This window comes from Lampris incognitus, chromosome 4 (assembly GCF_029633865.1).
Source record: "Lampris incognitus isolate fLamInc1 chromosome 4, fLamInc1.hap2, whole genome shotgun sequence".
Lineage (NCBI taxonomy): Eukaryota > Metazoa > Chordata > Actinopteri > Lampriformes > Lampridae > Lampris > Lampris incognitus.
The window spans coordinates 18,259,711-18,284,671 of NC_079214.1; the positions used below are offsets into that span (position 1 = coordinate 18,259,711).

Genomic DNA, 24,961 nt, shown 5'->3' on the forward strand with positions numbered 1-24,961 from the left:
GCTCTTTGCTGCATGTCATCCTCTCTCAGAAATGCCAAAAAATAACCTTTAAAAAGAAAAATGATGCACATACCTACACATACAAGGACCCAAAAAAAAAAAACAGCCTAAATTTACCATCATAGTACTGACACATGCCAATAGTGTGTGGCTAAATTGATCTAAGCTGTTTGCTTTAGGTGGCGGTTGCGTTGTGAGCTGATTGGTGAGCAGCTGGTAGTTTGTGTTCATTATGTCATGGCAGCTGCGGCGAAACACTGGAGAATTGCAGTACAGGAGAATTACAGCAGGACCACAACCATGTAGAATGCAGCAACGCTATTAGCTTTCCAATCCGATCACATGATCCACTGGTCCAGAAATTTGTTTCAATCAGACTACTGGGAAATGCATACCCCGTTTCATTTCATCAGTTCAAATCAATCTCTTTTTCCCCTCAGCATTAAATGAATACACTCGGGGCAAATGACAAGTCACACAGAATGTCATTACCAGAGGAAATCCCTTTATTTTTCACGCCTTTACAATTGTAATGTGTTCCTCCTCATGTGACAGACAATGAAATGCTGTATTGTGACACACTATTCGTTTCGGGGAAGGAAAAAAAAGAAGCTTCTTGATATTCAACAGCCAATTTTTTTAGGGGTTGCAGACACTTCACTCATCCTCTCTGTTTTTGTCGTCAAGCGAAACAGTGGGAAAAGCAAGGGAGATTCAGCAGAGGAAGCACTGGAGGGATTTGAACCTACAACAGGCTGGTTAAGGAGTATGTGTGGCCCCAGAAGCGCCGAGTTAACTATCTAAAAGAATATTTTATACACATTTAAGCAATGCAAGTGATTCAACCTTCAGTGAAGCATATTGAAAATGACTCATGACTTAAACAACAGCCTATATGCTTATTTGCTTGTAAATATCATTTTGCACAAGTATATGACAATTTTTGTATGGCTAGAGTCTAGATTCCTATCTTTTGAAAAACAAGGTAGCAAGCTGTTTTATTGCTACTGCCATATTAAAGTGTAATAAATACCAGCTGTGTTGCACATGTGCATTTCCAGGAGAGGATATTAACTCAGTCTGACCAGCGAAAGCTTGCACCTCTGTATGTTTTTCCTCCCCGGCCCAACATGCACCAGGGTATGCAGGATGTACAGTACACGAGGATGCTGTGGGTGTCAGTGATGCTGCGAGCGCTGTGCAGAGCGAGTCTTTGTCTGCTCCAGGAAGGCTGGGCTCCAGCTGGCTCCCACTATATGTTTGTATGCGAAAGTCAGCAGGTCCCTCAGCACATGGTGCAGGAGGCAAGCTGATTGACTGGGATGCACACACCCCACCCTTTCCTTGTTCACTCCCCCTCCCCTGTTCTTGCTCAGGGAGCACATGGGCCATCCCTGGTCTCCATTTTTATCCAGACCTGCTCTCCCCTCACAAGCATTCATGTGGCCGTGCTGGCCCACGCATGGGTTTGCATACACATTGGTGCCTGTGCATGCTCACAAATGTTTTCTCATCAGCATGTGTAGACACACACATGATATCGATCCTGCTTAGATGGCACAGATGCAGTATCTTTAGTAAATGAACTGTCAAAGCACGCTATTTGTGTGTTAAAATCTGTGCACCGAACGTTTTGTGTTTTTGTTTTTGTTCTTTCTTTCTTCTTCTGTCAACCCCTTGTAAAATTGCTTATTAGAAGGCGGGGTAAGCAACGTTCTGAGTGAATTCTGAGAAAAGGAAAAGGGGGTGTAAGGAACTAAACGTCCTTTTGGGCAGATGCTTTTGTGAGAGGGTTTGCACCACGTCCACTTTCGGGCTGGGGGCTTAAGAGTTTACTGAAAAGCGTGGAGCTGAACAAAAATAAGAGAGGAAGGGGTGTGTTTGCCACAGCTTTTCAGGGCTTCACTCGAAACTTAAAAGCAAACCAAGCCTGTGCCTGGTAAATGTGTGCATGTATGTATGTGTCCGCGAATAAATAAATAAATAAATATACATAGACACACATGTATCTATCTATCTATCTATCTATCTATCTATCTATCTATCTATCTATCTATCTATCTATCTATCTATCTATCTATCTATCTATCTATCTATCTATCTATCTATCTATCTATCTATCTATCTATCTATATATATATATATATATATATATCACACACATATAAATATATATGTGTGTGTGCGCGCGCGACTGCCAGTGCACGCGCATATGCGTAGTGTGTGTGCACGTGCATGTGTGTATCAGAAGCTAACACACACAACATTCGCCCACAACATGGCGATGAAGCGTCGAGAGACACGACAGCTTTCCCCCGAATAATGCGACCTCATTGTTAGGAAACACAGGGGACCACAATCAGAGAGACCCGAACCCTGGAAAAGACTTCTTTACGCACCGGCGGAGACAATAGCGAATTCAGGCATATGCATGTCACTATAACGGTATAGCTGGCTGCACAGACACACGCACACACACGCTGCTTACCCCTCTGGTGGAAATCAAAGGCTTTTCATGGCGGTGGAGAGTACTATCTGGCTGTTCTGTCTACTTTCGCTGGCATACTGTGGTCCGTTCACGCAAGGTAAATCTCCTTTACTTGGCTTTAATACGTCTGCTCGCTTTGCCGAGAAGTGTGCAGGTCGCTCAAGTGAGCGACTTGTTCGCCTATAAAGTGCAGCTAATCCGTACGTGCACCTGGGTCGTGATCGTATAATTGGTGGGATATTCATTTGGGGGAAACGTTCACCTTGCCTCGCTCGGTGCAATATGCTCCCGCATGTGGGTTCACCTTGTGCAGCCCCTCCGGTCCCGGCCGGAGGGGCTGCGAGTCGTTTCTTCTTTGCGGTCATTTTTCGGTCAGGACGCGCTTTGTTTGTAAGTTGCACGGTTATTGCCAAGTGTGGTATCCCGTGCAGCGGTGGAGGCAGCGGCGCATGACCGTTGTTGCAGCGGGGGCGGCCGGAGGTCCTCGAACGGACCGGGGGAAGCGATCCAGCCGGGGGGGACCGGAGACTGTTAAGTGTTGGGGTCTCCTCTTTGTTGTTCTGGTGGAATTGAGTGACCCGCCGCCGGCTCAATTAAAATGTGGTGAATGAAACGTAAGAACTTTTTTTTCTTTTTTTCTTTTTGTAACAGTTAAAACAGCGCAGGCAGATCGCGTGCATATGCATGCAATATATTCTCATTTTTACTAACTGGCTATAAAAACAAACAAACCAATGGGATAAGCCTGTGCAGATACTATATTAAATGTCACCCAGAATTATGCTGGGTTTTTTTGGGACCAGTTATTTATTACCACATGATTGGGACAGACTAGTTGCTGGCCATGTGACCTGGGGGTGAGCTGCGGCTGCTAAAAGCGGTTCAGTCTCACAGACGTTGCGGTGGGCTCTCGGTCCAGAAGGGAAACGGAGACGGCCCACACACAGGCGAAGACGAGTGGGTGAGAGACTACCCACAGCATTTACATGACATAGAGTCTGGGAGACGAGCCGGAGTGTCAGTGTACACTAGGTAGAACACTCTGCCGGAGCCCTCAGGGCAGAGACAGGGTATTTTGCACCGTGTTGAGGCGATTTAGGCTCTTGTTAGTCTATCAAGAGCCAACATACGTTGTACATACATAGGATAAATAAGATGTATGCAGAAGTTATGGGTGGCTTGTCTTTGCATATGATCTCTCTGTGGTAATAAGTTGGAATCTGTCAACATATAGTATGCGGCCACATCTTGATTTGTTCTCTAGATGCAAAACACTGGTAAATACACCAAGCTTCATCACTGCATTAACATACTGGTATTTATCAAGTGTAATTACTTGACCGTGACTGCTATTTTCATTATCATTTTCTGAAGGCTATAAAACAAGACTATGGGAAGTCACTGTGTGTGTGTGTGTGTGTTAGCGAGAGCGAGAGGGAGAGAGAGAGAGAGAGAGAGAGAGAGAGAGAGAGAGAGAGAGAGAGAGAGAGAGAGAGAGAGAGAGAGAGAGAGAGAGAGAGAGAGAGAGAGAGAGAGAGAGAGAGAGAGAGAGAGAGAGAGAGAGAGAGATGAAGAAAGTGTGTGCTGGAAGGTATGGAAATTGAGAGAGAGAGAGACCGAGAGAGAGAGCGAGACGGAGAGAGAAGGGGGGAAGAGAGAGAGAGAGAGAGAGAGAGAGAGAGAGAGAGAGAGAGAGAGAGAGAGAGAGAGAGAGAGAGAGAGATAGAGAGAGAGAGAGAGAGAGAGAGAGAGAGAGAGAGAGAGAGAGAGAGAGACCGTGACTCCACCCACCAGCTCCTGACCACCAGCCCCTCCTCCTCTGCCTCAGCAGGGGCCCGGGCCTCTGCACAACTGCCCACCTTAGAGGCCCCCTCCTCCCCTACCACAATGACGACTCTCTCCATCCTGGAGAGGGACGTTAACAGGCTGTTCAAGAGACATAACCCTCGCAAAGCAGCTGGACCAGACCCTGTCTCCCCCTCCATCCTGAAGCACTGTGCCGATCAGCTGTCTCCGGTGTTCACAGACATTTTTAACACCTCACTGGAGACATACCACATACCAGCCTGCTTCAAGACCTCTAGCGTCATCCCCCCCCAAAAAAAACAAGGACCACAGGAGTCAATGACTACAGACCTGTTGCGCTGACCTCTGTGGTGATTAAGTCTTTTGAGCGCTTTGTACTGTCCCACCTTAAAACCATCACTGACCCACTCCTGGACCCGCCGCAGATCACCTCCTGAGCCAACGGGTCTCTGGATGATGCAGTAAGCATGGTGCTCCACTTCATCCTCCAGTACCTGAACTCTGCAGGAACCAAAAGCAGATTATTGTTTTTGAATTTCAGCACTGCCTTCAGCACCATCATCCGGATCTGCTGCAGGATAAACTCTCCCAGCTGCATGTGCCTGACTCCACCTGCAGGTGGATTATCGACTTCCTATCTGACAGGAAGCAGCACAAGAAGCTGGGGAAACATGTCTCTGACTCCGGGACCATCAGCACTGGTTCCCGTCAAGGCTGTGTCCTTTTCCACTCTACTCTTCTCCCCGTGTACAAACAGCTATACCCCGAGTCACCAGTCAGTCAAGCTCCTGAAGTTTGCTGATGACACCACCTTCACTGGGCTCATTTCTGGTAGGGATGAGTCTGCCTACAGGTGGGAGACTGACCATCTGGTGTCCTGGTGCAGCCAAAACAACTTTGAGTTCAATGCTCTAAAGACAATGGAGATGGTTGTGAACTTCAGAAAGAACTTAGCCCCACCCACCCCCATCACCCTGTGTGTCTCTGCAGTTGACACTTTGGAAACCTTCAGCTTCCTGGGCACCATCAACACCCAGGACCTCAAGTGGGAGTTGAACATCAGCTCCCTCACCAAGAAGTAACAGCAGAGGTTGTACTTCCTGCGGCAGCTGAAGAAGTTCAACCTGCCAGAACCAATGATGGTGCAATTTCACACTCTCCTCCTCCATCACTATCTGGTATGCTGCTGCCACTGCCAAGGATAAGGGCAGACTACAGCACATCATTCACTCTGCTGAGATGCTGCAACCTGCTAACCCTCCAGGACCTGTACGCCTCAAGGACACTGAGGCGAGCAGGAAAGATCATGGTCGACTCTTCCTAGCCAGGTCACGGTCTCTTCAAAAAACTCCCCTCTGGCAAGAGGCTAAGGTCTATAAAAAACCACAACCTCGCGCCACAAGAACAGCTTCTTCCCTACAGCAGTAGGCCTTTCCAACAAGCCCCCAGACACCCACAGATACTCACACTGCCCCCCCTCACCCCCTTTGTTCCTCTCTCCACATCACACCAAAACATGACACACACTTACACACATGCACACACGCTCACATGCACAAACAGTGCAATATAAATATCTATATCCATCTGCCCTTTTGTGCCCTTTGTACATGGACACTTCTGCATAAAGCCCGCACTACTCTGTAAATAATTCTTATTCCACCAATGACTTTATTCTGTAGATAAATTATTATTTAAAATTCTCATTTAACATTTTGTAGAGTACTTGTCATATTCCTAGTGTTTCCCCATTATTGCACCTTATTGCACCTTATTTTTATTTATTTTTTATTTTATCTTGTACAGATATTTTACCATTCTTTTAACTTTTATCTTTACTATATACCATTAATTTTCCCTCTTGCACCAACATACCAAGAACAATTCCTATCTTCTTGAACTACTTGGCAATAAATTTGAATCTGATTTTGAGAGAGAGAGAGAGAGAGAGAGAGAGAGAGAGAGAGAGAGAGAGAGAGAGAGAGAGAGAGAGAGAGAGAGAGAGAGAGAGAGAGAGAGAGAGAGAGAGAGAGAGAGTGAGTGTATGTATGTGTGTGTGTCTAGGACAGGAGGAAAACTTTTGTCATTAGTCTATTTGATTATCATCTCCATATCATCTTCATCATATCCTCTTTTGTGATTTTTGCAAGGTTGCATTCAAATTGTCATTTCAAATTCAAATGGCCTCTTGAGGACAATGTGGCACTAGACTGACCTCAAAAGAAGATGAATTGTAGGAAAGCAATTTGTGTGTGTGTGTGTGTTGCTCATTTGGTGTATACTCAGGCATTCTTTTGTGCATTTTTAGCACTCGCTAATATCAAGGACCTCAATGAGTCTCCTTCTGCTGCCTACTGTGGAGTAGGCTAGTGTTGAGTTTACACAGAACAAGCCATGAGTTATGCGTCAGTTGGTAGAAGTGGGTGTGTTTCATGAGAAGTGTTGCAAATTGTGTCTGACATGCACAAATAGAATATGTCATATCTGTTGGGATAGCTTTCAAGGTATTTTTACCAGGACTTTTTTTTAATCATTTTAAAAGGATTTACAAATAAATAAAATGGATAACCATGGAGCTAATAGTCATGACAAGGTAGCGCATGTAAGGTCGAGCGTGTTAACACCGTGCTAACCCTGAATAGCCATAATGGCATGTTGTGTTATACATAAACAAAAATAGAAACAATGCCCCTGCAGAAGTGGGCCCTCCCTTCCCTTTGCATATGTGTTACTACACAAATAGGTAGGTGCATGCAACAGCAACTCCATTTTCCCACTTGCTGAAAGGGTAATAGAGAATGGGTTTAAAGCATGATGTAACCAAATTTGAAAAAGGCATGATTGTGGGTGCTAGAGAGCGGGATTGAAGCATTGCCAAGACTGAAGGGTTGCTGGGCTTTCTGAAGGCAGCAATCTCAAAGGTGTACAATGAATGGATAATAGCACTAGACACTCAGGCATTTGCAGCGGGCTAAGAAACATCGCTTGACTGTTGATCACTGGAAAAAGGCTGTCTGGTCTGATGGATCGTGGTTCCAACACTACCACGATGATGGTAGACTCGGGGTATGGCGTGAACAACATGAGGCGATCATGGCCCATCATCCAGAGGTGGAGGTGTAATAGATTGGGGGGGGGGCACTCAGCTAGCATACACTGGGGCCATTAATACATGTAGATTGATGCCTTGATACTAGATTATACCTTAGCATCATAGCACAGCAGATTCATCCATTCATGGCCATCATGTACCCCCAAAGAGTTGAGTATTTTCAAGAAGATCTTGCTCCTTCTTATCATGCAAGAATCATCATGTAATGCCTCAAGGAACATTCAGATGAAATTACATTAATGACCTGGCCCTACAGTCTCAGATATCAGTCCCACTGAGCACCTTTGAGATGAACTCGAGCACAGCAGTTGCAGAAGGCATTATCAACAGTCCGTGTACATAGGCGCCTTAATACAAAATCCCCTATTTGGGATGGAACCGGTATGTGGAAGGACCTAAATGAAGTAATTTGTCATCTTTGCAAACGAAAGATTCTAACACTGCCAATTTGCCCGTGTATTAATGTGAAAATCTAATTTCTGAAACAATAAAGCCTATAGGCTACTCTTCTTCAATTAAACAAAATAAATCACCTTGAGATCTTTTCTAAGCAATACGCTGCAAAGACAGGCTGAACTGCTGCCTGACACGATGTGACAAAAAAAAGAAAAGAAAAATCTGATTGTGCCAGAGAGGAACGCCTCCGCTTGCAGCCTCCAAATGAACAAACAGGTGCTATGCTATTAAATGATCAGGGTGCACAACTGCACATACAGTTTTGAGTTCTAGTTCTCTTATGATTTATGAATTTATGTTGTTTTTCAGCACCAATCGATCGGACAGCAACCACTAAAGATGTCTTAATTGTCATTTAGTCATTGCCCTGTTTTATGAAACTTGTCTGAAATCAGTGCAACAAGAACATGCATATGACCCAACTCCATCTGCCAGTTCCTATTTGTACTTGCTTTGAATTGCGCTTCGCAGGTTATTATTTACCGAGTTGAATTTCCAAGGACGCAGACCATTATCATTAGCAGAATAAAAAGGACGAAAATTGCACCAAAAAAAAAGCCCCAAAAAACCACCTGCTGATTGGACTCAGCCGTGTAAAAGCACATCACCAAGCGGGCTCTGACAACCCACTTGGGAAAACGTGTCTCGTGAGGTCCTTGGTCCTTGGTCAGAGCCCGGGGCCCGGGGACTTAAGCCCGTGCATTAAGGCTCCCATATCCGTGTATAAAATGATCATACAAAATGTGTTTGGTGAAGAGAACTGAATTTTTTTCTAACATAGAGATATTCGGGGTTTTTTTTCTCTCAGTTTTTCAGGCTTCAATTGAAAAATACATGTCAATGTCAACTGCTGATTGACAGCTGATTAGAGCTGGCTGACATGATGGAAAGAAGAAAGGTAGGCATACTGTGTGTGCAAGAGACCAGGTGGAAGGGGAGTAAGGCCAGGAGTATCGGAGGTGGGTTCAAACTCTTCTACCATGGTGTGAATGGGAGGAGAAATGGGGTAGGGGTAATTCTGAAGGAAGAGTATGTCAAGAGCGTGCTGGAGGTGAAGAGAGTGTCAGACAGAGTGATGAGTATGAAGTATGAGAGATGAAGAAAGTAGACAGGAGTACAAGGAGATGCAGCGTAAAGCAAAGAGAGAGGTGGCAAAGGCAAAGGAAAATGCGTATGGTGAGTTGTATGACAGATTAGACACTAAGGAAGGAGAAAAGGACTTGTACCGATTGGCTAGACAGAGGGACCAAGCTGCAAAGGATGTGCAGCAAGTTAGGGCGATCAAGGATAGAGATGGAAAAGTGCTGACAAGCGAGGAGAGTGTGCTAAGAAGGTGGAAGGAATACTTTGAGGGGCTGATGAATGAAGAAAATGAGAGAGAGAGAAGGTTGGATGATGTAGGGATAGTGAATCAGGAAGTTCAGCGGATTAGCAAGGAGGAAGTGAGGGCAGCTATGAAGAGGATGAAGAATGGAAAGGCAGTTGGTCCTGATGACATACCTGTGGAGGCATGGAGATGTTTAGGAGAGATGGCAGTGGAGTTTCTAACTAGATTGTTTAACACAATCCTGGAAAGTGAGAGGATGCCTGAGGAGTGGAGAAGAAGCATACTGGTACCGATTTTCAAGAACAAGGGCGACGTGCAGAACTGTAACAACTACAGAGGTATAAAGTTGATCAGCCACAGCATGAAGATTTGGGAAAGAGTAATAGAAGCTAGGTTAAGAGGAGAGGTGACGATCAGCGAGCAGCAGTATGGTTTCATGCCACGAAAGAGCACCACAGATGCGATGTTTGCTTTGAGAATGTTGATTGAGAAGTATAGAGAAGGCCAGAAAGAGTTGCATTGTGTCTTTGTAGATTTAGAGAAAGCTTATGACAGAGTACCGAGAGAGGAGGTGTGGTATTGTATGAGGAAGTCAGGAGTTGCAGAGAAGTATGTAGGAGTGGTGCAGGATACGTATGAGGGAAGTGTGACAATGGTGAGGTGTGCGGTTGGAATGACGGATGGGTTCAAGGTGGAGGTGGGATTACATCAAGGATCGGCTCTTAGCCCTTTCTTGTTTGCAATGGTGATGGACAGGTTGACGGACAAGATCAGGCAGGAGTCTCCATGGACGATGATGTTCGCGGATGACATTGTGATCTGTAGTGAGAGTAGGGTGCAGGTTGAGGAGAGCCTGGAGAGGTGGAGGTATGCACTAGAGAGAAGAGGAATGAAAGTCAGTAGGAGCAAGACGGAATACCTATGCGTGAATGAGAGAGAGGACAGTGGAATGGTCAGGATGCAAGGAGTGGAGGTGACAAAGACATCTGAGTTTAAATACTTGGGGTCAACTGTCCAAAGTAACGGGGAGTGCAGTAGAGAGGTGAAAAAGAGAGTGCAGGCAGGTTGGAGTGGGTGGAGAAGTGTGTCAGGAGTGATTTGCGACAGAAGGGTACCAGCAAGAGTTAAAGGGAAGGTTTACAAGATGGTTGTGAGACCAGCTATGTTATATGGTTTGGAGACAGTGGCACTGACGAAAAGACAGGAGGCGGAGCTGGAGGTGGCAGAGTTGAAGATGCTAAGATTTTCACTGGGAGTAACGAAGAAGGACAGGATTAGGAACGATTATATTAGAGGGACCGCTCAGGTTGGACGGTTTGGAGACAAAGCAAGAGAGGCAAGATTGAGATGGCTTGGACATGTGTGGAGGAGAGATGCTGAGTATATTGGGAGAAGGATGCTGAATATGGAGCTGCCAGGGAAGAGGAGAAGAGGAAGGCCAAAGAGGAGGTTTATGGATGTGGTGAGGGAAGACATGCAGGTGGCTGGTGTGACAGAGGAAGACGCAGAAGACAGGAAGAAATGGAAACGGATGATCCGCTGTGGCGACCCCTAACGGGAGCAGCCGAAAGTAGTAGTAGATAAACCCAGCCCAAGGATGCAGAAAGTCTACTTAAGAGAATCCCAAATTGGTAAGTTGTTTAGGCTTACTCAGTCTTACCCATTATCACTGGGCAGCTAATGTATTCAAATTTACCAATTGGATCTCTATGTTCAGTAAAAATAGGGGCCCAGCATGGAATCGTAGGAGGTAGGTTATGCCCACTTCTAGAATACACCAATTTCTATACTGAGCTTTCCACTACCCATGGGTTTGAGTGTCCATATCTCGAACCATATTGTGAAACTTTCCGGCTGAATTTGCTTTCAATTCATTAAATATGTTGCCCTTGATTAGGAAAGTGGTCTCCTTCCATTAACATGTAACCACCTGTTCATCTCAAAGTAGTGCACCATTCCCATAATGGCTTAAAAGTGGATTTGGTATTCTGCTCTAAAAATGATATTTGTGGCGTCCCACAGGGGTCTATTCTTGGATCCCTATTGTTTAATATTGATATGCTTCCTCTCAGTAATATTATCAGGGTGCAACTTTACATCTCCTTATCTCTTAGTATCTGAATCTTATGGACTCAGTGTATTGAGGATATAAATTCAGGAATGTCTGAAACATTTTTTCTAAGTCAGAAGTGATAACACTGAAATGCAACACTGAAGGACTAAGAACACATAGACAGAAAACCCCTGCATTTGTTGAGCCTAACTTCGAAGAGCAATGCTCAGGTCAGAAATCCTGGGGTGATCATAGATGCAATCTGACATTCAGGGGGCATATTTATATAAATAAAAGAGAAATGTTCTGTTTCCTTGTAAGTATATAATAAGACATTTTCTGTCTGTCTGACTCAGAAATAACATTGCATGCCTTCATTTCAATGAAATTGGATGATTATATCCACTTTTCTCTTGTTCTTCATTACAATCCATCAGACAATTAACATGTGGTCAGAACATAGCAGCTCATATATGTGTATGTATTTACACTTGACATCTTTATCACATCACTCCAGACCTTAAAAGCCTCCATTGGTTACCAGTTAGTTCCAGAATTGATTTCAACGTGTATATTTTATGTTGATGTTATCCTGTATGTCTGTGTGAGTGTTAGCCTATATTTGTGTCTGCTCAAGCTTTTCAAATAAAAGCTAAAATAATGTATGTTGTTACAAAGCTGATATTTGGCTATGATGAGAGGTACATTGAAATAAGTTTCTACAATGAGCTAAGATTTGCTTTGACATTTTAATTACTGCAATTTGGCACTACACATAGTCATTCAGTTTGTACCTTAAAAGCACAAGGCCATGCCTGTTTGTACCAGTTTTACTGGGTGAAAGGACACCTTGTATCCAACAACTGTCACCCTGCAGTATCAAATCAAAATATAACAATACATTATTTGAGTTGATAAAACTTTTTCTCTGAACTTTGCTGTAAAAGAATATCCACATCTTAAGTAATTCCTTAGTTGTTGATAGTTGAAGTGGAACTGAGCATCAGATTAAAAAAAAAGATGTTTTCATGTAGTATCACCTGTTATTATTTACCTATTATTAACTTACCATAAAGGTTATCAATCAAAGCCAGACAATGAGGGTGACCATCTGACTGTGCGAGTGTGTGTATGTGCGTGTATGGGTCTGTGTGTGTGTGTTTTATGTAAGGTTCAGAAAGTGGAACAGGAATGTTGTGGGTGGTGGTGGTTGTGGGGTTATTGTGGGAACTAAAGCTGGTGAGTGGGGGCTGGGCGTTGCACTGGGACAGGGACGAATTGACGGGAGAGTTGGTGGAGAGGATTTGAGGTCAAGGGGCATCGCTGCATCAGATCCACAAACAAAGAGCTTTTTTTTCCCATTCCAAAGATCAAATGAAAATATGTCAACTTCAGTGAGCCCATCGCGATCAAATGAATGCTGAGAAAGTGTGAGTGTCTCTGTGTGTGTTTGTACAAGCATGCTGCCTAGTTTTTAATGGACAAGCAAAAAAGAACAAAAGAAATATCTCTGCTCCTACAGCACTTCATCACCTAAATGAATAAAATGTTACTTTATCTCATCATTAGTGGCTTTAATGTTAGCCCATAAAATTATATATATGTGCTATCACTGATGAAGCAAAAGCAGTTTCCATGTGAAAGAGTGAAGAAACTGCATGCATTTCCAGTTGCTGTCAGTGCAGTGTCACACAAACTGCAGGTCATTTGGAGACTTTTTGAAACACTACACTACATACCGATCACAGTCTTGTTCATTCCATTTCCTTTTTTCTTTTTTTTCTTTAACTGACGCTAATTTGCTTCCATTTACAGCGATAGGGTCAGATTCCCGACCCCTGGCTTAACTTGATATCTTATTTTCTATATTCGGTTGTGACATTATGAGGCTAGTAGTATGAACATGATTTGTTCACTAACATACTAGCTAGCAAGCCCCTCTGCATTTCAGCAGCGAAAAGAGTGCATACTAGTATATGTATGTATAAATTGCTCAAACTCATTTATTTTTTCATAACATTGACATGTCTTTACAATTGTTCGGGTCAGACAAGGTCGTTTCAGTTTGGCTATTGTGAAATAATATTCATGTTAAACTCGTCGAAAACTGCGCCATAGTTACAAGAGGGCAATGTTTATTGGGGGGGTTTTTTTATTAGTAAAAAAGATATAGTGTCTGAGCATTCAGTAAAGTCAACCATTTATTCCTCGCACATTTCCAGTGTGCCCCTGGGCAAAGTCTATTTCACAGGTTAAATAAAACAGATGTAAAGATATGTAAGAATTTGCATTAATGATTCGTATTGCCTGAGAGGAAGATCAGTCATTTTATACAAATTTAAACAAGTAAATGTGCACTCAACGTATCTTTGATTTACTTAAAGTTAAGTTGCCTGAATACTTCCAGTAGGACGATCTGAGATCGGAGGGGACAGCGGCAACATTAGACATGTTTCAATATCAGTTTTGAGCCATTATGAATAGACAAAGGACTGTTTTTTTGCTGGACATGTCATTCGTGAGTCATGTTCTCTGTTCAGTTAATTTCAATTTTCTTAATTAATTGTTTGATTAACTGCAAATGACTCCCGCAAATGCCCCTTCAAGTTAGTGGTGAATTTTGTGTTAATGTGCTCTGCATTCATTAATGGCAGGCTTCAAACACTGCCTTCTTCTTTGCACAGTATGATATAGGTACCTTATATTTTGATGCTTATCCTAAGATGTTACTCTACTCTGGACCGGTCCAGTGTTATGCACCTGCGATTTCAGCATCAGTTTTCAGGTGTATGGCACCAGTTATTTTCCAGCTGCCCCCCTGCCTGGTGCTGCCTAATGTTTGCGTCTCAATGAGTGTCCCTTTACTTCTCCAGTCAGGTCCCATTGTCTATGTGTCATTTGTTTAAGTCTGTATAGCAAAACTCTACTGTAGCTTGTCAACATCTCTTCATGGAAGCCACCAAGACAAGTACCTAAGCATTCATTATACTACGTGATTAGAGGTAGGGTGATGTCATAATTCTCTGTATTCCCTCATGGACCCCCTGGTCCTGACATAATCTCTCAATAGCCTACTATAGGCTTTTCCGCTTCCAACCCTCCCCATCTTAGCTATGCACTAATGCATATTTGTTCGCTGAGAGATATTCTGCACCCGTGCCTTTTGTAAGCAGGTCCTCCTTTATGGGCTACTCCTCTTGCATTATCATTCCCTTAATGAGTTTTATTGTAAATGATATATTCATGCAAATATTATTCTGCAAATCACTTTGCTCCGAGATGGAGTCATTAGCATTGTTTAAAATGTGTCTCAGCCCAAATTTCTGGGGATCTATTTTCTAAATTATAATTTCTATGAGCCAGCTTTTATGATCCCAAAAGAGAGAGAGGGGGGGGGGGTCCTCCTCTCAGTTCCTGATGCCTGGCTGCTGCTATATGCACAGTTCTCATTCACTTTGTACAAGTATTTGCTACAAAGCAGTGCCAGTGGAAAACTGCTCATACACATCAGTGGTAAATTAAACATGTGTGTTTAAATGTACAATACATGGTGTTGTACATATACACCTTGCAAACAGGCTCACGTTGTCCAAGCGAGGGTGTTTTGGATCTTTGTTTGTGAACATGTTGATTCTTTAAATTGAACTAAATCAAATAAGCAGTTTCATAGTGATAGTTTGGGGGGGGGGGGTCTTGACCTTGTTAAAACTGAAAGTCCTCTATTTTCTCTCAGGTCTGCTTTTAAATCCATTTCAATTAATCATTTGCTCTCTGTATATGTTTACGTTATTGCACAGATTAGTTTTTCTTTTTGGTGTCTCCTGGTTTGCAAAATTCATGGCCTCAAAGATTTCCTGATCTTTACCCTTTGCGAGCTTTGTGTTTGACTTTGGTGAGTTTGTTTGTTTATATCCAAGTCAGGGTAAAACGGAAGTGCCAGTCAGAGCTCATCCTGTCTGTCCTGTAAGCTTGTCTCCCCAGTAGGAATATACTCTAAAAGATATGGGCAGACCCGCAGCGTATTCATTCTAGTATTAATTAGTAGAGGAACATTAAGGTTGAAGTCATCAGGGTCTTTAAGCAAAGAAAACAACCGTACAATAAGACACCTTTACCTCAGGAAATTAAAGATATAAGACTAAAATGGACATTTCCTAGCCCTTGCCCCGGGGATTTTTGTGGTGGCGTCGGTGGCCCTGCAACAAGTAAACACTTAAATACTGATCAATCACGCTGGATCAATAATTTGTGTGATAAGCTTGTCAAAAGCTCAGAGGGAGGAAAGCACTTAGCTGGCTGTCACAGTAACACCGGGTGTCCTGCAAGTTGTGAAACCTGCTGTTGCAGCTTTGCATGGCTGTATGCTTGTGTGTGTGTGTGTGTGTGTGTGTGTGTGTGTGTGTGTGTGTTGCATTAATGCATGCTTGGCTGATGTGCGCACCCCTGTATACGTCTGAAGCTGCGGTCTCTCCCCGGCGGTGCTCATTCGGTAACGTGACATGCGATCACATTCCTTCCATTCCACAATGCTGTCCGCTCACATCACATGACCAGGGAAGAGTAGCATGGGAGCTGGCCATGGAGAATGGGGCAGTAAAGGGGGAGGGGGAAAGGTCGCTGCATGTGGGGCGAAGGCGGTCTGAGAGTAGGTGGACGCGGTGCAGAGAAATGGCCCTGTTGCTCAAGCCACAAACACAACATGTCTGAATGGGTGGAATGGATCGGGGCCCATGTGAGCTTCGGCTAAGCACGAGACGCATTAGTAGAAAAGACTTGACTGAATGGAGCCTCGGCGTAAGAGGATCTGCAAATTTTGACATTTACAGCTCTGTTTATTTGTATATAGTTGTTCCACACAGAGATACAGAGTCTCATTCATCATTCTGGCCTCTCGTGTCATGTGCCTGAAGTCTTGTTGTCTTGTGCTGTTGTCCTTGTACCGTGTGTGTGTGTGTGTGTGTGTGTGTGTTGTCAAACTCCCAATGTCATTATTACCCCGCAGCTCTGATTTCACCACTTGCTAACTACTGTACGTTTATTGTGCTGGGTTATTCTGAGTCGGAGCACCAGAGCACCTATGTTGATTTTGTTGCTAGCTTTGTTAACCCGTGGATGTGGCCCTGGGGCTTGACATAGACATGCGGAGGCCCCTAACCCCATGCTGCTGAGAGGCCCTGTGCATAGCATACAGGAACACGGCTCTGTGATTGGAGGAGGCCAGACTTTGGATGAATGAGAACTGTACATAGAGCAGCAGGCATCAGAAACTGGGAGGGGGACCTCCCGACCTCTCTTGCTCTCCCTCTCCCCCCCTCTCGCTCCCTCTCTCTCTCTCTCTCTCTCTCTCTCTCACTCTCTCTCTCTCACTCTCCCTCTCGCTCCCTCTCTCTCTCTCTCTCTCTCTCTCTCTCTCTCTCTCTTTCTCTAGAGGCCAGGATAAGAGTCAAGGCCAGGATAAGAGTAGATTTAGATTATTACAAAGCAGTGAAAGATGTGGACACATTCACAGCGTTGTGGGGTTATGAAGGGCTGCTGTGTTCCACCATGAAGGATGAGCTGGTCTTTGCTGCAGAGCTCGGATAAAAGGGGTCTTCCCTGTTTTTTATGCCTTGAGTTGTTGTTGAATGATGGTTTTTGGGATAGTTAAAAGATACATGTTGAGTGTTTGTAATTTGACAAATATTGTTTATATGTTTAGAAAGACTTCAAGTCTGTTTTTTTGATAATTTTTTCTGTTAAATAAAGTCTTGTTTTAAAATTTATAAAATGCTCTCTCCCTCTCTCTCTGTCTGTCTGTCTCTCTCTGACTGTCTGTCTGTCTGTCTGTCTGTCTGTCTGTCTGTCTGTCTGTCTGTCTGTCTGTCTGTCTGTCTGTCTGTCTGTCTCTCGCTCACTCGCTCGCTCATTCTCATTTATGCACATATGTAGCAACACTGTTTTTCTCCCCCTCCTCGCTCCCTTTTAATCTTTAATTTTGTCTACCTTTTGTTGCTCTGCTGATTGTGGGAAAAGGATCAGAGTGTGATCTTTCCAAGAACTCAACGGTTATGTGTGACTGTGACTGACTGACTGTGTGTGTTTTCACTCATAACACGCCACTAAGAGTCCTTTAGGAGCTTTAGGAATGTACAAACTGAAACATTTTCCCCAAATTTCAACTTGACCTGCAGGCCAGGGGTCATACACAGCACCAGAACCAGAACACCCGGTCAGAGAGCTGTCTGAGTCGCCCTTCCCTACAAGCAAAAATGACAAATATTTGCAATTTGGAAATAGCAGTTATCAATATTGCAACGTGAATACTTTTTTCTTCTTCTCCATTGGGCATGCAGCTGTAGTCTGCATGTGGGTGTCGGGGTCCGTCTGTTAGTGCATTTGTAAAATCGGTCCTCTCTTCACTCCCCAGACACATGATGAAGAATAAATTGATTCATGACAGAGTAAGTGACGGTGGTGCGAGTACTGTATGTGCATGTGTCCGGATAAGGGCTCTGTGAGCACTGTGCAGTTAAATGGCTGGGTGCAAGAGACACTGCTGCAGGCTTTGAGGAGGGAACACAGCTGGAATGGTGAACATCTGACACGGCAGCTGTTGACATGCTAGAATGACTCACAGCAGCGCTGGAGATGGAATAACAACACGTCTTAGAACTCTGCAGAACCTTTATCACCGCTGACCGCGTGGAGCACTTTATAAACTTGGAAAAGTTAACAAGAAAAAGTTTTAAAAACTTTAAAAAAAGGCAAGGCTCCTGGAGATGTATTATTGTACAGTGGAGCACACATCCCAGTAAAAAAAATTATTATGGATTTTTCCTAACAGTTTGAGTGTCTTTTTGTGCGTTTTTGTGTGTTAGTGACTGTGTATTAGTGTGTATGTAAATACATGCATCTGCATGTGCAAACACATACAAGTGTGTCGGCAACTATGCATGTGTGTGTGTGTGTGTATGGTGGGTGAAAAGGGTCAAAATTAAATGTGGACGAGTAAGATAACGTGTACACATGTATTCTAACATGTTAATTAGTGTACACATATTAACATGTGACATGACATGCTCACATGTAAGAGCTTTTGCCTGTCTGATAACACAACATGTTATGTGTTAACATTTAGCCGCTGGGAATGAATGAGAGTTTTAACAAGTATACGAGGCACAGGCTTTGCGGCATTGACCCTCTCCCTGGTCCATATAGGCGTGAGTTTGACCCTCTCCCAGGTCCGCATAGGCGTGAGTTTGACCCTCTCCCTGGTCCGTATAGGCGTGAGTTTGACCCTCTCCCCGGTCCGCATAGGCGTGAGTTTGACCCTCTCCCAGGTCCGCATAGGCGTGAGTTTGACCCTCTCCCCGGTCCGTATAGGCGTGAGTTTGACCCTCTCCCCGGTCCGCATAGGCGTGAGTTTGACCCTCTCCCTGGTCCTTATAGGCGTGAGTTTGACCCTCTCCCCGGTCCGCATAGGCGTGAGTTTGACCCTCTCCCTGGTCCGTATAGGCGTGAGTTTGACCCTCTCCCCGGTCCGCATAGGCGTGAGTTTGACCCTCTCCCCGGTCCATATAGGCGTGAGTTTGACCCTCTCCCTGGTCCTTGTAGGCGTGAGTTTGACCCTCTCCCTGGTCCGTATAGGCGTGAGTTTGACCCTCTCCCTGGTCCGTATAGGCGTGAGTTTGACCCTCTCCCCGGTCCGCATAGGCGTGAGTTTGACCCTCTCCCTGGTCCGTATAGGCGTGAGTTTGACCCTCTCCCCGGTCCGCATAGGCGTGAGTTTGACCCTCTCCCTGGTCCGTATAGGCGTGAGTTTGACCCTCTCCCCGGTCCGTATAGGCGTGAGTTTGACCCTCTCCCTGGTCCGTATAGGCGTGAGTTTGACCCTCTCCCTGGTCCTTATAGGCGTGAGTTTGACCCTCTCCCTGGTCCGTATAGGCGTGAGTTTGACCCTCTCCCCGGTCCGCATTGGCGTGAGTTTGACCCTCTCCCCGGTCCATATAGGCGTGAGTTTGACCCTCTCCCTGGTCCTTATAGGCGTGAGTTTGACCCTCTCCCCGGTCCGCATAGGCGTGAGTTTGACCCTCTCCCTGGTCCGTATAGGCGTGAGTTTGACCCTCTCCCTGGTCCGTATAGGCGTGAGTTTGACCCTCTCCCCGGTCCGCATAGGCGTGAGTTTGACCCTCTCCCTGGTCCGTATAGGCGTGAGTTTGACCCTCTCCCCGGTCCGTATAGGCGTGAGTTTGACCCTCTCCCTGGTCCGCATAGGCGTGAGTTTGACCCTCTCCCTGGTCCTTATAGGCGTGAGTTTGACCCTCTCCCCGGTCCGTATAGGCGTGAGTTTGACCCTCTCCCTGGTCCGTATAGGCGTGAGTTTGACCCTCTCCCTGGTCCTTATAGGCGTGAGTTTGACCCTCTCCCTGGTCCGTATAGGCGTGAGTTTGACCCTCTCCCTGGTCCGTATAGGCGTGAGTTTGACCCTCTCCCTGAGTGTATAGGCGTGAGTTTGACCCTCTCCCTGGTCCGTATAGGCGTGAGTTTGACCCTCTCCCTGGTCCGTATAGGCGTGAGTTTGACCCTCTCCCTGGTCTGTATAGGCGTGAGTTTGACCCTCTCCCCGGTCCGTATAGGCGTGAGTTTGACCCTCTCCCCGGTCCGTATAGGCGTGAGTTTGACCCTCTCCCTGGTCCGTATAGGCGTGAGTATGACCCTCTCCCTGAGTGTATAGGCGTGAGTTTGACCCTCTCCCTGGTCCGTATAGGCGTGAGTTTGACCCTCTCCCTGGTCCGTATAGGCGTGAGTTTGACCCTCTCCCTGGTCCGTATAGGCGTGAGTTTGACCCTCTCCCTGGTCCGTATAGGCCCGGTCCGTTTGACCCTCTCCCCGGTCCGTATAGGCGTGAGTTTGACCCTCTCCCTGGTCCGTATAGGCGTGAGTTTGACCCTCTCCCTGGTCCGTATAGGCGTGAGTTTGACCCTCTCCCTGGTCCGTATAGGCCCGGTCAGATTGACCCTCTCCTTGCTCCGTATAGGCCTGGTCCGTTTGACCCTCTCCCTGGTCCGTATAGGCGTGAGTTTGACCCTCTCCCGGGGAGGAGAGGGACAGCAGCTGTGTGTGTAAGCGTAAACCAGCGGTGATCCCGTATGTGGCGGGAGCGTCGGAACAGTTGAGACGCGTATTTTCCAAACATCGCGTCTCAGTTGCTTTCAAACCCCAAAACGGAAATTTGTCCGCCCCAAGGATCGAGTCCCCCCCGGCACAAACAGTGCACGCTGTTAAGTTGTTTGATTTTTTTTTCTTCTTTGATTGTGAGCTACTTTACTGATCCCCGTGGGGAAACCGCGCTCCACATTAGCTGTGTAGCTAGGAGCAGCGCCCGGGGACCAGCTCCAGTTCGTTCGTCCCGCCCTGCCCTGCCTCGGTCTGGGGCACAGACAGGAGTATTAACCCTAACACGTGTCTTTTTGATGGTGGGGGAAACCGGAAACAACCCACCGCAGACACGGGGGAGAACATGCAAACTCCACACAGAGGACGACCCCCTCCCCCCAAAGGTTGTACAACCCCGGGGCTCGAACCCAGGACCTTCCTGCTGCGAGGTGACAGCACTGACCACTGCGCCACCGTGTCGCCCAGAAGTGCCAGGAGGATCGCCGTGACATTGGGGAAAACCAAACAGACGCTGGCCAAGAGGATGAGGATGTGCACATCCTTGATAGGGAGGAACGCTGGTTTGAACGGGGAGTCAAACAGGCCATCTATGTGACGAGGGAACGAGCATCCCTGAACCGAAGGGGGGGGGGTACGTCTGTCACCATCTTACTATGCTGTGATTGAAGCTATTACCCAATCCTCTGTGAATAGTACACATGGCCATTGTAACTCTAGTTAATGGTCACGGCAATTTGCATATGAAACCGATCGCTGGTTTGGGTCGTTATGCCACTGTGTTGTTTATAAGGGTGGGGACGCCTGCAGTCAGCTGAGACGGAAGAGGTCACCTAGATGAGCGACGAAACGTTTCTCTCAGTAATCACCGTGTCCAGATGAACTGGTTCAACTTTCTGTGACAACTTCCACCCATCCCAGTGCGTGTACACGCACGTCCATAGGCGTTTCTAGCCCATTTTTGGGGGTGCTCAGCACCCCTAAAGCTCTGATCCTAGAATCGCCCCTGCGCACGTCCTTTTCTTCACATCCACTTCAGACTGCTGACGGAGCACCATAAAGAGCATAGATAAAGTGCATATTGTAAGATGTGGTTTTTATACCCAGAAATATTTCTGTCTGGATTATAATGGCATTGGCTTTGCAATGCATTGATTTGTCCAACGGCTGAATCGTTTTTGGTCAAATTTTTAGTAAGAGGGCGCCCCCCCCCCCCATCAGGTCTTGAAACAAATCGTCAAATTAATGATGACACCGTTATTCATTAACTAAGGGCAACTGTTTGACAACAGGGGAAGCTGATGTGATAAAGTACTCAATTACACAAAAAAAGTATGCTGCATTTAATTATTTATTTGATGAAAAGGTAGGGGGTGCATGAGCATGCAGTAAGTCATGCATTACCTCTTTTTGATGATGCTGGACCTGACAAAGACACACACACACACACACACACACACACACACACACACACACACACACACACACACACACACACACACACACACACACACACACAACACACACTCCCATAGGTACACAAACACGTTCTTTTCCTGGTGAGCTTGACAATACCTCAGCGGTATCACACCATCTGTCTGCGTTCACCCAGTCTGCAGTGGTGCAGTGTGCACAGTGATGTCCTAACCCTTTTTTTCTTAAGACGAGTACGTTCGACACACTCAAGCACAACACAACTGCTAACATCACTCAGACACAGCTCATAGCAATTATTGACTGCCGCTGTATCAATTCAGGGGAAGTACAAAGTAATCTAATTATCAGTGCTTTTGAATGCTTTCATGGTCCCTCTTCACAACAACATCTCTAATCATTTTGCTGTGCTCTTTTGAGAGAGAAAACAAAGAAAGTCACATGTGCACTGATGTCATCTGCAATGCTGTTTCTTCCCCCAGTCTTTCTCTCTTTCCTTGTCCCTCTCGTTCTCTGCCAAACTTTGGCTCAACTTTCTCCCCCCTCTAATGCTTTCAACCTTCTTTTTTTTTTGACTTCCTCCACGCTGCATGCAGAGCCTATTCCAAATCTTTCCAGATTTGGAATCAGACCCACCCGATACTTACAGGGCACAGAAACGAGACAGTGGTGTTGCTTTCTCGCCATGCCTGATACACATAAAATCATTAACTCTTGCTATTTACCATTGAAAGGGGAGACAGCCAAATATGTCAAAGCCAAAACGGCTAACATTTGTGGATGTATTTTTTTATCGTAACCCTGCCTGTCCCTGGGCATGCATCTCATGTGTGTACAACATAACCAAGGCTCAAGGTCTGGTGGTCAAAAGTATAGCTTAGTAATCAATGTAATATTTATTTTGTGGTATAAGATTAGATATCTCGGTTATTGTATCATTTAAATGTTGTCATCCCCCGGCCTTAAAGGCTGCATTAAAGTAAAGTTACACAATTTTATGAACTTCGAATTAGAATGGAGCAAATGCAGACAGGTTGAATGAGGAGGCTTTGATAGTCAAAACACAAATAACAGTAAGTCTGTGGAGAATGAATCTGAAAGAGTCAAACAAAGTCCAAAAAGGGAAAAGGTAGGCAGGTCAAAAACAGGCTGAAGGTCTAAACCACAGGATCAGGCAAGAACAGAAGCTTCAGGCACAGGAAAACAGGGGCATCAGAATAGCAGCTTTGCTGCGGAGGTGATCAGAATCATGTTTATTGGCCATGTAGGTTTGCACATACTTGGAATCTGACTCCGGTTTCGTGGCTCTCTGTGTACCTAACATAGATCAACAACAACAGGTGATAAGGTGCAAATAATGTATCAGAGATGCTGAAATAGATGTTAGCAGGCTACTTCCATACATGCTTGAAGTAGATGGACATGACAGTGTACCAGTATATGTACAATAGATACAAAATGGTTGGATTTATTGACAGCGTTAAGTGTTTATTTGAATGACAGCCTGTGGAAAGAAACTGTTTTTATATCTGGTTGTTTTTTTTTGGGTACAGTGCCCTGTAGTGCCTGCTAGAGGGGAAGAGTTGGAACAGGTTTTGATGGGTCTGCAGTGATGTTGCCTACCCGTTTCCTGAGTCTAGAGATGTGCAAGTCCTGAATGGAGGGCAGTACTGAGGAATTGTTGAGGGAATGGGCAGCAGGTGCACAGGTGGATGTGGTAGACAGGAAAGAAGTCGAGAGCGTCTGATAGACAGGTGGAGAAATGGCAAAGACTAGAGTAGAGAGTGCTGAAGGCAGGGGCAAAGACAGAAAGGGCAAGGGAATCACACATGGCCTAAGCAGTAATTGTGACAGTAGCCCCCCCTCCAAAAAAAACCCAAAACCAAAAACAGGGGACAGCTCCCAGATGTCCCTTCAGGCTGATCAGGGCAGGGAGGTCAAACTGACAAGGGGAAGTGGAGGGGGTCTGGTGGCAGGATTCAGGATTCAGGGAGCAGAACCAAGACTATGGATGACTTGACCACTGGAGAAGAATGGGGCAGGAGAATTCAAGCTGTTTGCCTGAGGACAGGACAGGGGCAGAGCAATCCTCAGGTGGATTGCCAGGGGGCTTGAAACCATGACTGGTAGACAGGACAGATGGATGGGGTCACTCTGGAGATTGGCTGAGATGGTCAGGGCAGAGAACTTGAGGACCAAGGCATGGATAAAGCCACTTAGAAGGGCAGCCAAGAGGCAGGAGGTCGGCAGAAATGGCCAACTGCTGAAGGTCTGGCAGGCGAGGCCGACCACTGATGATCTGGTAGGGCATAAGCAAGGGTGGCCGACTACTCAGTAACGGGTTGGATGTCGGCAAAGGTGAGTACAGGCTGGGACATCTGCAAAGGCGGACGTCAGCTCGGGAATAGACTGGGCGTCAGCAAAGGTGGCCAATGGCTCAGGAACAGGCTGGGCATCAGCAAAGGTGGCCGGTGGCTCAGGAATAGGCTGGGCATCAGCAAAGGCAAAGGCAGCCGACGGCTCAGGAACAGGCTAAGTGTCGGCAAAGGGGACCGACGGCTCAAGAACAGGCTGGGCATCGGCAGGGAAGGCTGATGGTTCAGGATCTGGCTGGGCATCAGCAGTGGCACGGGAGAGCGGAGAATCTGACAAGCTGGGTAGCGGAAAAAGATGGGCTTGGGAGGAATTGAATTCAACTGGAATTTCCACCTGAAGAAAGCCACTTCTTGGGCAAAGTCAGGGTTCCGCTTCCAGGTAGCAGTGAGGAGCTTAAAGAAGCCTGGCTCTTAAAGTGTCCTCCGACACACCAAAATCCTCCCAAGTATACAACAGGCTGAGCAGATCTGCTGGGTCCATACTGGCCAATTCGTACTGTTAAAAGTGATAACAGCAGACAGGTGGAGGACCTAAATGCAGACTCGGCAGACAGACAGATTGAATGAGGAGGCTTTTATGCTAAAAACACAAATGAAAGACTTCCAGTAAGTCAGTGGGGAATGAGTTTGAAACAGGCAAACAAAGTCCAAAAAGGGAAAAGGCAGACAGGTCAAAAATAGGCTGAAGGTCTAAACCACAGGATCAGGAAGGAACAGAAGCTTCAGCCGCAGGAAAACACAGAGGCACCTCACCGTG

General features: G+C 45.8%; 1 protein-coding gene across 1 annotated transcript in view; it reads left to right on the forward strand.

The window, feature by feature from the left end:
• Positions 1-2,515: 2,515 nt before the first annotated feature.
• Positions 2,516-24,961, forward strand: part of igdcc4 (immunoglobulin superfamily, DCC subclass, member 4) — a 99,464-nt gene continuing 77,018 nt past the window's right edge. The window contains exon 1 of the mRNA XM_056279287.1: positions 2,516-2,585. Coding sequence (XP_056135262.1) covers positions 2,516-2,585 — 70 coding nt within the window. The remainder of the gene's footprint in view (positions 2,586-24,961) is intronic.